Genomic DNA, 12392 nt, shown 5'->3' on the forward strand with positions numbered 1-12392 from the left:
GGAAAGTAAGTAAATAATGGTGAAATTTATTGATATACAGATAGGAAATAAAAATATACAAATTAAAACAGCAATGACTGAGCAAATCCAGCCACCATCTTTGAGATACATGAAAAACCAATGATAGGAAGGTGCTGTATAACAAGCAAAAGCAGTGGATAGGAATCTCAACAATAGCTTGCATAAGCAAAATGGTTACTTACATTAAAAAGACTTTTAATTATCCTCTATGTAGTACTAAAGTATATAGTTATAATTACCTTTGAAGCACTGTAAAGTATAAGTATCATTTCTAAACTTAAAATTCTAAATTTATAAAGTTCTTAATATCATAGAATTATTTACTTTTTAAACCAGTGAACTAGGAAATGATGGTCAGCTTCCACTAAGGTAGCTATCTGTCGAAGCAAGTGAGCATAGATGACATACGTAGATGTGTTATTAAATTGAGGATTCTGAAAAAGATATTAAAGATAACCGTTAAAATTTTGTTAACATGTAAAAGGAAAGACACTAAGCTTAATGAGCTACGTGATCAATTCAGGAAACTAAATTTGAGGTTATGAAATACTAAGTGAAATCTTTTAAAACAATAATCTAATTACTGAATTAACAGAGACTTAGATTCCACTGTTGTATAATGGAAACAGCATGTCATGGGCTTTGGAATTAAGGCAGACCTGGATCTGCGTACGCAGAACTTACTGCTGACTAATGTACAGCACTCACCTAAAAAGTTGAGCTTCATGTTGTCATTTCTAGCTTTTACTATCTCTACATATATTTTTTCTTTTTTTTCTAGTTTTGCCTTTCTCCTCCATATTTCACCCCTTTATATCTCTCAACTACTTCTTGTCTATTTTTCCCTTTTCTTCCCACTTTTCTTTTTATTCTCTTTCCTTTCCTCTATCCATACCCTGCATATTTCTTTTTGTTGGACCACAGTATGAACTAACTACTAAATTGTATTTAGTATAATTTTTTCTTACCTTTAAATGAGATAATATACGCAAACACCTTTTGTAAATTATAAACGACACAAATGTAGTATGCTAGCTATGGTCATCAAATAATTCTTTCTCAAATAATAATAAAAATTAAAAACTGCTTTTTATTTGTCAGGACCTTAACTTATTTTTTATATATATGAATCTGTATCTCTCAAGAAGAAAAAGCTCATCTTTGCTTTAGCAACTATAAACAACCACTTTGATTTTTCCATTAGAATTCTAACTTAAGCATTTATTGAGAATACATGGAGAAGTTGTAAACCTACTACCTGGGAAATAAAAGAAAGTTTTAGAGCCTGTTAATACCAATTACATGAAAGAAGGATGACTGGAGGAGGAAGTACTTCCGTTTTGTTTGTTCCTGAATACTACAGCAGGAAGACAAGAAGTAGTTAAAATTTTAATCCTGGAGATAATTTAGCTTCCCATTATTTATTTGTTAGAGCTTTAATTCTCAGGTTATGATTAATCTAAAAAGTATCAATAATGTTGCTCAAAATAATTCTTAATATTTGATATAATTTCATTTACACATGCATTGATTGAGATCTAAATTAGACAACTTCAGCTAAATTTTTGCTTTCTTACCTGTAAAAGTATAAAATATGCTCTAAGATCATCTTTTGTTCGTGGGCTGAAAAAGAAGCATAATCGATTAGAGATATTTAGTCTCAACAGTATCTAATAAAAAATGATCAGTATATGTTTCTGTGAGAATTGAGTTGATAAAAGCCAGAAACTTGATTTAAGTTAGCATGTATTGTTATTGAGACAGTAACATATCCACAATATGTTGAGACTATAGGTTCTCTGTGCTTACTCTATGCTGGTTCTGAAGATGCCTGAAAACTGAATTAGGCTGTAACATTTTATGAAGTAAATATGACCAACTCTGCAAACAGTTCAGAGTCTGAAAAATAATTAACGATTTTAGAATACTTATGTTTTTGTTTTAATAAAGGATGACTGATAGCTCAAAAATATTTATGCATTGAAAAAAATATACTTGTGTTTATGGTTCTGTTTCTGAAGTGATGTAGAAGTGTTTGCAAATCAAACCACACTTTAAATATATGGTATATTTCTAATTAAAAGAATCGTATTTTGAATACCTCTGAAAAGTAACTAATTTTTGTTTTTTCCATGTTAATCTGGATTTTCGCCCTATCAAATCTGACAAAAGTTTTGTTATTCCCAAAGTTGATAAGTGTTTCTTTCTCTCCCTCTCAAGATCTGTTGAACACTCACAAAAACCTAGAAGTAATTTCTTGAATTAAAAATGGTTCACCTATATAATCAGATGCAATTCATGTTCCTTGATTGGATCCTGGATTGAAAAACAAAACCCATACATTAAATACCACTCTGGAGACAACTGGGAAAATTTAAATGTAGATTGCATTTTAGAGGGTATTATTAAATGAATATTAAATTTGTTTGGTGTGATATGGCTTTATGGCTATGCAGAAAAATGTTAGTAGGAAATACATCTGAAGTAATTAGCGGTGAAATGTCTTCCATTTACTTAAAAAAATTACACATACACTCAGAGGATGAGAAAGCAAAAGCAAATGTGGCAAAAATTTAACCACTGGTGAAGAGTGAACGAATTTTCATTTTTTAACTTTTCTGCTAAATGTTGGGGAAAAAATGGTTTACGTCCAAGTATTTTTTTTAAATTTCCTTTGAGAAAATAAAATGACCAAATAATTATTTACTTTTTTGGAATAGTTAACAAAATAAATATGAAAACATAAATCATTGCCTAGATTATACTGGATGACCTTTACAAAATGTAAAGCCACATAATCTGAAATATAAATATATAACAAATATATTTTTAGATTTGAAATAAACATGTATACACATGTATATATAAAAATTTTAATTAGTACTATTTCTTTGTGGAAGAATAATTGCAATTTAACAATGATTCATTGAGGTTCAAATAAAATCTAAACTATTTTTGTCTATACTCTATATAATTGTCAGAGTATTTTTTCAATGAGACTACTGTTTTGTTTTATAAATTATACTTGAAAATATTTTAAAACATTCAAGGCACTTCATAAATATTAAAATTCCTGGTGATAGGAGAGTCCTGCTTTTTTTCCATTTTTTAGCTGTGCCATTACAATTTCCAATTTTCTATCCTATGCACTAGTATTTCAGTACAGTATACAGTTCTTGGTATAGAAATTGTGCTTAAGATCACAGGTTCTTTTGCCACACTGCCTGGGTTCTAGTCCTGACTCAGACATTTACTGGAGTATCTACAGGCAATGTATTTAACTTCTCTGTAAATTAGTTTTCTCAAATGTAAAATGCATATAATCATATTACGTATTTCATAGGATTATAGTTACAGATTTAATGAGAAACACATGTAAAATTGATAAAAAGGTGCCTAGCCCATAATAGTCAATAGACTAGACTTTGTTATGATAAATCCCAAATAAAACAAAATTATTCAGTAAAGACCACGTGCTCCTTTGATACATAAGTTACATCAAATTATTTTAATCTGCCTTGGGCGCACTTTTGAAGAGCAGAGGTTAGAAAGCTTTGTGGGTTTATCTATTAGAGGGAACTGAGATCCCAGTAGTTACAGACCACTCAACTTTCTCATTCTCCTAAGAAGTCTCTTTACGCTAAATTTTTCTCTTTATTTTTAATGAAGCATTATGTTTTCAACCAGAAATATAAAATTCAAAGAAAATGCAAATTTATTACTGGAATGATAAATTAGGAAAAATACTTTTTAAGTTAAAAATCATATGAAAATATACATTATGATTTCAATTGTTTTAAAAAGATGACTAGATACATCAAAATTACAATTACAGAACTACCATCATTGAGAACTGCCTGAAGTCTAGCTGAACAGAAGTCATATAACTAAGGATATAGAGAAGAAGCCACATTGAGACTGTATATCAACTATAATTAAGTAAAAATTTATTTAAAAAATATGACTAGACAAAAACTGCAAAATGTTAACTTTTTAAATACTATTATGGCTTTTAAAAATTTTCTATAATCTGAATTTCTTTGAAAATCAGAACAATGTTATTAAAATATATAAGGTATGTTCAACATTATATTTAAGAATTCTAGTTCAATAATATTTTAAAATTGGGCTTAATATAAACATTTGAATTATAATTTAATGATATTCATTTGGCCTTACTAGAAGCTGTTATTTAAATTATAATGCTGTTTAAATGTCAATTTAAATAATATGTACTTTTAAAAGTACATTTTTGCGTCCTACATATTCACGGTTCAAAACATTATCAGTTACATTGCCTATCATTCCTTTTATGATTCAAAATTTAGTTCCAAGAAAAAAATATTTCAGTAGCTAAACTTATACTTTTTTTTAATTAGAAACAAACAAACAAAAAACACTTGCTCTGGCTACCAGTAAGTCCAAGGCTAAATTTAATGCCCATATTATTTCATCTTAGGTACTGACGTAACTACCCATCCTATATTTGTATAGCACATATAATTGTACACAACAAATTTTATATACAATTTTAAAGCATGCAGAGAGCCTCTGAAGCCCACCAATGGACCTTCCTGATGTCACAAATCTCAAGTTAAAAAGCTTTGTTAGAAATGGTTAATAACTTCTTTCTCATCTGTTTTTATTATAACAACTAAAGTCTATTCTGAGAGTAAAATACATATATATTAAAGATATATGGGATGTGTAAATTAACCATCTGTATCGACTAGCTAAATATTAGTTACAATTACCCTTTCCATTCTCGTAACAGGCTGTTAATGATTCCCTTTAATACTGTCTTCTGAATGTCTTGAGGCTGTAGGCAAAAGAAAATCGTAAGTTAATTAGGATGAGCTACTTAGATGACTTTTAAAATACTGTTTATCCCTTCACCTACTGAAGACATCTGGGTCACTTCCAATTTGTGGCAGTTTTGAGTAAGGCTGCTATAAAATTTGTGTACAGGCTTTTGTGTGGACATAAGTTTTCAAATCATTTGGGTAGGATTGCTGGCTCATACTGCAAGCCTATGTTTAACTTTGTAAGAAAATGAAAATACAACTTATCAAAATTTTATGAGATATAGCAAAAGCAGTACTTAAAAGGAAGATGTATAGCAGTGAATGACTATATTAGAAAAAAAGAAAGATCACAAATCAATAATTTAAGCTTTCAACTTAGGAAATTAAAACAAAACAGCAAATAAAATCCAGAGTAAGTAAAAGAAAATATACAATAAAAGAGCAGAAACCAACAAAATTGAAAACAGGGGAAGTAATAGAGAAAATCAATGAAACCAAATACTGGTTTTTAGAAAAGATCAATTAAGTTGATAAACCTCTAGCCAGGCTAACCAACAAAGGAAGAGAAAATATACTAATTATTAATATCAGAAATGAAAGGGGGATCATCAGTACTGATCTCATGGTCATTAAAAGGATAACAAAGAACTATTATGAACAGCTCTATGCCCACAATTTGAAAACCTAGATAAAATGGACTAATTTTTTAGGAGATACACTCTCCCAAAACTCATACAAATAGATAATTTGAATAGACATATCTATTAAAGAAACTGAATCTATAATTAATAACCTACCAAACCACATGCACCAGGCCTAGATGATTTTACTGGCGAATTCTACTGAAAATTTAAGAAAGGATGGATACTAATTCTTTACAATTTCTTCCAAAAAATAGAAGCAGAAGGAATTTCCTAACTCATTCTGAGGTCAGCATTATCCTACTACCAAACAAAGGATATTACAGATGGATATCTCTCCTGAACAGAAGATGTAAAAATCTTTAATAAAGTAAGAGCAAATCGAATCCAACAATTTATAAAAAGAATTATATACTATGACCAAGTGGGATTTATTCCAGGTATGCAAAGCTGGCTCAACATTTGAAAATCAATTAATGTAATTCTTCATATCGACAGACTAAAGAAGAAAAATCATATGATCATATCAACACATACAAAAGCATTTGACAAAATCTAACGCCTATTCATGATAAAACAAACAAACAAACAAACAAACAAACAAACAAAACACCTCAACCTAGGAAGAGGGGAATTTCTTCAACTTGATAAAGAACATCCACAAAAAAACCTACAGCCAACATCATTTTAATGGTGAAAAACTAGATGTTCTAGGTTCATCTTCTACTTTTCCCTATCTCAGTCCTGGCATTAGCAATTTCTTTAGGGAGTTCCGATTCCTTTTAGTGAGGTATGGTATTTAGAAACTATGTGTGCTAAAGTGTTCATTACTACTGAATGTTATTGCTTAGAGGCCCTTTCAGTGAACAGGGTTAGGACACACACACACACACACACACACACACACACACACACACACACACACACACGTATCCATATCTATTAAAATCTCTGAGTTCATTATGATGCCTTAATACCAAAAACTAAGAAAAATTGAAGATTTGTTTACAGATTAAAAAAAATCTTTAGACTGAGAATGTTTAATGTACTATGTATATAAATTACTTGGCTTAGTTTTCTTTTTCTTTTTTTCTTTTTTCAAAATTTATTAGTTTCAAGTATAATTGACTTAGTTTTTTTTTTTTAAGTATGGTTATGGTATTCATTCGAAATATACCTAGGTTGTTTTCTTCTGTTTCTATTATAAGAGAGAGTTCTTCCAGCATGTTGTAGATTTTTAATTTTTTAGTGCCTATAAAACATTAACATCATTCCAAGTCAGAAGTCAGAGATGTGTCCTAGGAGTGGAACTTTTGAGGCATAGTATATGCATATGTTTAGTGTTAGTAATAATGCCAAGTAGTTTTCCAGAGTAGTTGTACTGGCTTATACTTACCTAATCAGGCTGTGAGAGGTCTGACGGCTCCACAGTATTGCAATTCTTGGTAAGGTACTTAAATTTATTTTTACTAATTTTGAATGGATGTGTAATGCTATCTCCATTTCTCTGATGACAAATATTATTAAGTACCCTTTCATACATTTAATGGTGAAGTACTGAGATTAGGAATAAGCAAAGATGTCTGCTATTACTTACTTTATTCAAAATTGTACAAGAGATTTTAGCCAGTGAAATAAGGCAAATATAACTATACATACATACATACATATATACAAGGATTAGAAATATATAAAACTCTCATTTATTCATAAATGACATGATTGTCTATATAGAAAATCCAAATAAATCTGATGTACTATTAGAATTAATGAATGAATTTAGCAAGGTAAATAAAGATAAAATACATGAAAGTATTTCTATATATTAATAACAATTAGAAAATTAAATTATGATAACATAAAAAAAAAATCAAGTGCCTAAAAATAAGTGTAACAAGACATGTGTCAGATCTTTACCCAGAAAACTACAAAGCACAACCAAGAGAATTAAAGATCTAAGTGGAGGGATATTCCATGCTCATGGATTGAAAGAGCGTCAATTCTTCACAAGCTGATCTATAGCAGTGGAGTTCTTAAAATGTGGTCCCTGGATCAGGAGCATCTACATATCCTGGGAACTTGCTGGAAACACTGATTCTTGTGCACTACCCCAGGCTTAGTAAATCTGAACCTCTGTATTTTAAGAAGCCCTTCCTGTGATTCTGATACATGCTAAAGTTCGAGAACCACTCCGTAGATTCAGTGTAATGCCAATACAATCAAATAATTTAACATCCTTTTGCTGAGTAAGTGAAGCGTAATTTTACTTTAGCAAGCCTTCCTAAACAAGAACTGGACATAAATGTATTTTCTGCTTAATTCTCATTTAGTTAAAAAAATAAAAACAATCTAACTTTCTGAGAATTCCAAGTAAATTTACTATAAATTATATCAGAGTTTCTAAAATAATTGTTACAAAATGATTTTTATAGTATTTGTGTGGTTTTTACATTTGTGTAGCTGCTTTTGAAATACAGAAGAGACAAAGAATTGTACTATCTGCATTTGTTCATAAACAGTACTTACAGTATTAAGTAAGGCATCATATACAGCATTCACAAATTTAGCATTAATCCCAGAGTCTTCAGTGGTATTAAATGAGGTGGTGGCATCTTTCTGCAAATTCAGTTAAAGAATTAAGTGTATATAGCGTTTTAAGGACTGTTTTTAGTAATATTTGAACCATATCTGTTCCTTCATAATTTCTAATATTTTTCAGTATGATGATAAAAAAAGAACTTTTAGAGCAAAATTGCTAAAAACAATGAATTAAGAATTATCTTAATAACATTCTTTTGAAAACTGAAAGACTGGAGTCAGACATTAACATTTAGTACAAATAAAAACAATCAAGATATCAGTTCAATATTTATTTCTGACACATATAATTTCAGAAGTTAATACATATATATTTTTAAACAGTTGCTTAAGTCAATGTTGCGTAAAAGAAAAAGAGGTAAATTTGTATCATTTTCTGAAAATTTAAAACTAAAAGTGAAAAATGTGTTTTATGTATTATTACCTTAAATGCAGCATTTAGTTCTGGGAAAGAATCAAATGTTGTTAGATAAAAATCATATACTGCTTTCCAGTCTCCTGATGACTTAACTTTTTCTACATCTTCCCTAAAATGAAAACATACATTAAGTATAATAGAAAGCAATATTATTCAGATAAAATAGCATTACTTCTTTATGAATAAATGTCACCAAACATGCAATTTGAAATACTGAAGCTGAATACAGAAATGTTTCAATTAAAGTTTATAGATTTATAATTCTTAGATTAAAATATTAATCCAGCTTCAACTTTCCCATTTACTTGTTTTAAAACTTCATTCTTGATATGCTCCTTATAATTAACACTCTCTTTCACTTTATAGCCAAACTTGAGATTTTGTTTACATTCTCTGCCTCTACTTTCTCATTATCCCTTAGTCCTTCAAATATCTATTTGGATTCTTGTTTAGTAGTGACATAGCTTTTATAGTTCATATGTCACATAGTAGATTTAAAAAAGTAAATATTCTATTATCACCACCTCTATAGCCTGCTTTGCCTGTTTGGATTCATATTCTCTTAGTTAATGTTTTTTTGTTGTTGTTGTTGTTGTTTTGGGGTTTTTTTGCTGCAACATTACCTGTTATTTATACATTTGTTTTCACCTTCAACTTGAGACATCTAGTCTTTTGTGTCTTCACTCTTGGCTAATATCTTACGATCCACAATTTCTCACACAAAAATATTTAAATTACGCAAAGTACTGAAATGCAGATGACTATATGTCTACACATAACTGTGGGCTGAAACTTACTGAAAGTCTTTCATAGTTTTGGGCTGAATAGGAAGGACAGGTTCTGGAAGAACTGGGGCTTTCATTTCGGATGATAATGAATCTGTAGAGATACGTTGTTTTTGTCTAACATCAAGGCAAATTGGTGGTAGGTCTCTCACTGTGAAGTATAAAAAAGCATTGAATGTAATTAATCATAACATTTTTCCAAGTTATAAAATTCTAGGCTCATTCAAAATGAACAGAAAATAAATGAATTGTTTTGTATTGCATTCACCTTGGGATCATATAACAGAAAAACCTACCATAGCGAAGGGTGCTCATGGGACTATTCCCCTCACGCCCAACTTCACCCACAACAGATATTAGGCTGTATCTTACATTAAAAGTTATCTATATATGTAATATAGAATTTCTTTCCCCTGCTTTTTTCCCAAAAGTTGTCTTTCAGGAAATAGTTAAGATTCAATATTATTAATGTTTATTAAAGCTTCGAATATATGCGAATCATTTATTAGCATTCTCAGAAATTCTTTATTGGAGTTTTAGTATTTTCTTAACAATTTGAATGACATTTTAATGTATTTTTCTTTGTCATATTTGCCAGTTCATTATATTTTTGTACTTCATAACCTTTTCATTGTAAAATAAAATGAATACACAAAAATCTCATAAAACAAATGTATGGCTTAATGAATTATAAGGCAGACATCTTTGAAATCACTAACTAGAGTGTCACCAGCCCCTGCTTGCTTTGACTACGCATATATTGGATAGACTCTACCTATTTCAATTTTAGTTAATTTCCTCAAATTCTTTTTATATTTCATTTCTTTTTAAATTTTAAACATTTCCTCCTTTTCATCTTCTAATTTTCTTAAGGCACACTGTTATGTTTGTTACTTTTGTGTTTCTATTAAATTTTTTTTACATATTTCTAATTCCTTTATTGTCATCTCATTTGTTTTTACAATCCGGATTTATGTTCTTCCAAGTGTCATATCATTCTCTTAATGAATTTTAAGAAATTCATTAAGAAATTCATTAAGAAATTCCTATCTTGAGATAGGATTTTATCTGTTTTTGTGGGTACATGTTTCTGATGTGTTTTCATTATTTGAGTAGCTGTTATTTTTTATTACAATGAAATTTTTTAACTAAAAATTACAGAATTTGGTTCCTTTTCTATTGTCAATATTATTTGAAATGAGTTTTCCCAAACTTTAGAAGGAGGTGTACCTCCCTTTTTTGTTGTTTTTATGTGAGACTCAAATATATGATAGCTTGTTTTCTGAGATTTCCGGGCCCCGTTTCCCTCTTCCACTTTTATTCAGGTATCCTCTTTCCTTAATCTCTTACTGTCCCAGTGCTCCTCAAATTAATCAAATTTAATCTTAATATGGGGCCCTGGCCTGGAAGGGAGCCACAGTCAGTCAGTTTTGAGAATTCACAGGGGCTCTCTACTCAGTTCAGATTTGACCATGGGCCTTCTGCATTCATCTACTCTTAGAAAGACACCTCCCAGTTTCAGCCTTTGTTCTCAGACTGGCCTCCTGAGCTCCCCAATGAGTACCTTTTGCTTATTTTGAAGCTCTCCTGTTCTCAGCTCCATCAACAGCCTGGATGCTTCCTTCTGCTTACACCTGCCCAGAAGCTAACACCATGGAGAACTTATTGTTTGGGGGATTTTTTCTTCTTATTGTTTTAGACCATTTATATTTGGGTTTAAGTCCGTCGTTTTATTTTTTGTTTTCTATGTTTTCTCATTTTTCCTGCCTTCCTGTGGGTTCCTTGAACATTTTTTAGAATTCTATTTTGATTTATCTGCAGTGTTTCTGAAAAGTTGTTCTAAATATTACATTACACACAAAACTAATCATAGTCTTACCAGTTGAAATTATGTCCCCTTTTATATCTCTTTACCCTTCTGTTTATAGTTATCTTAAGTATTTTCTTAGAACCGTACCAGTGTTATGTTGTTTCCACTGTAAACTATAATTTAGAAAACACAAAAGGAATAGGAAAGTTTATTGTATTTACCTATTTTTTGATAATCATGTTCTTTCTTCTTGATGTTTCAAGTTTCCTTTTATTTCCTTTCTGTTTAGAGAACCTCCTAATGCATTCTTTTCCAGTAGGTCTACTGGTAATGAATTCTCTAGAGATTATTTTTTTTCATCTGAATGTCTTGATTTCCTCTCCATGTATGAAAAATATTTTTGTGAGGGATAGGATTCTGGGTTGGCAGTTCTTTCAGCCAGTTCCTTCTGGCCTTCATGGTTACTGATGATAAATCTGCTATTATTTGAATGGCTTTTCCCTTACATAGGTAAGGTATCATGTTTCTCTGGCTGCTGTTGAATATTTTTTTTTGTCTTTAGTTTTCAGAGATTTAATTATGCTATGTCCTGATGTGGATTTCTTTGGGTTTATCCTGTATGGAGTTTGCTCATGTCTTGAACCTATAAGTTTATGTCTCTTGGACAAATGTAGAAAGCTTTCAGTCATTTCTTTTGAGTATTTTTTCATTCTAACTTCTTTTTCTTCTCCTTCTAAGACTCCAATGAAAAGAATGCAACATCTTTCATTATAGTCCCACAGGCCTCTGAATGGTTCATTTTTTTCTATTTTTCAGATTGGGTAATTTCCATTGTTTTAAATTCCAGCTCATTAATTCCCGTCCTATCCATTCTGCTGTTGAGCCCATCCACTAAGCATTTTACTTTGGTGATATTTTCTCAAGTATTAACACTTCCAAACCAATAGAATAGATTAATATTTTATAGATTCTGAATTGTACAATAATGAAATGTACATATATAGAATTTCATTCTCCTCTCAAATAATCAGGAGCTCATTCTCAACAAAGCAAACACAGCTATGTCAACCAGCACAGCACCAACATAGCTATAAGGTCTTCCTTCCTTTCTTATCCATTCTCCCAATCAAGCAGCTATCCTTGGGCCTATCACTGGCTTCAGCAGACTAAAATATATTTCATTAGTGTTACGGTATATTTTAAAGTAAACTTTCATATTAGAAGATAATATAGAGATGCCAATTTCTTATACTCGACATCAATGGTTTTCAAAATTTTATATCAGAATCTCCTGGAGAGCTTGTTAAAATGCAA

General features: G+C 30.4%; 1 protein-coding gene across 1 annotated transcript in view; it reads right to left on the bottom strand.

Annotated features, from left to right (window-relative positions):
* The window catches only part of HECTD2 (HECT domain E3 ubiquitin protein ligase 2), a 74152-nt gene that overhangs the window by 23175 nt on the left and 38585 nt on the right, over nt 1-12392 (bottom strand). The window contains exons 7-12 of the mRNA XM_006925954.2: nt 9281-9419; nt 8490-8592; nt 7994-8083; nt 4776-4840; nt 1599-1644; nt 346-455 (exon numbers count right to left, since the gene is read on the bottom strand). Of these exons, the coding sequence (XP_006926016.2) occupies nt 346-455; nt 1599-1644; nt 4776-4840; nt 7994-8083; nt 8490-8592; nt 9281-9419 (553 nt within the window). The remainder of the gene's footprint in view (nt 1-345; nt 456-1598; nt 1645-4775; nt 4841-7993; nt 8084-8489; nt 8593-9280; nt 9420-12392) is intronic.

Source organism: Pteropus alecto, unplaced genomic scaffold (genome assembly GCF_000325575.1).
Source record: "Pteropus alecto unplaced genomic scaffold, ASM32557v1 scaffold88, whole genome shotgun sequence".
Classification (NCBI taxonomy): domain Eukaryota; kingdom Metazoa; phylum Chordata; class Mammalia; order Chiroptera; family Pteropodidae; genus Pteropus; species Pteropus alecto.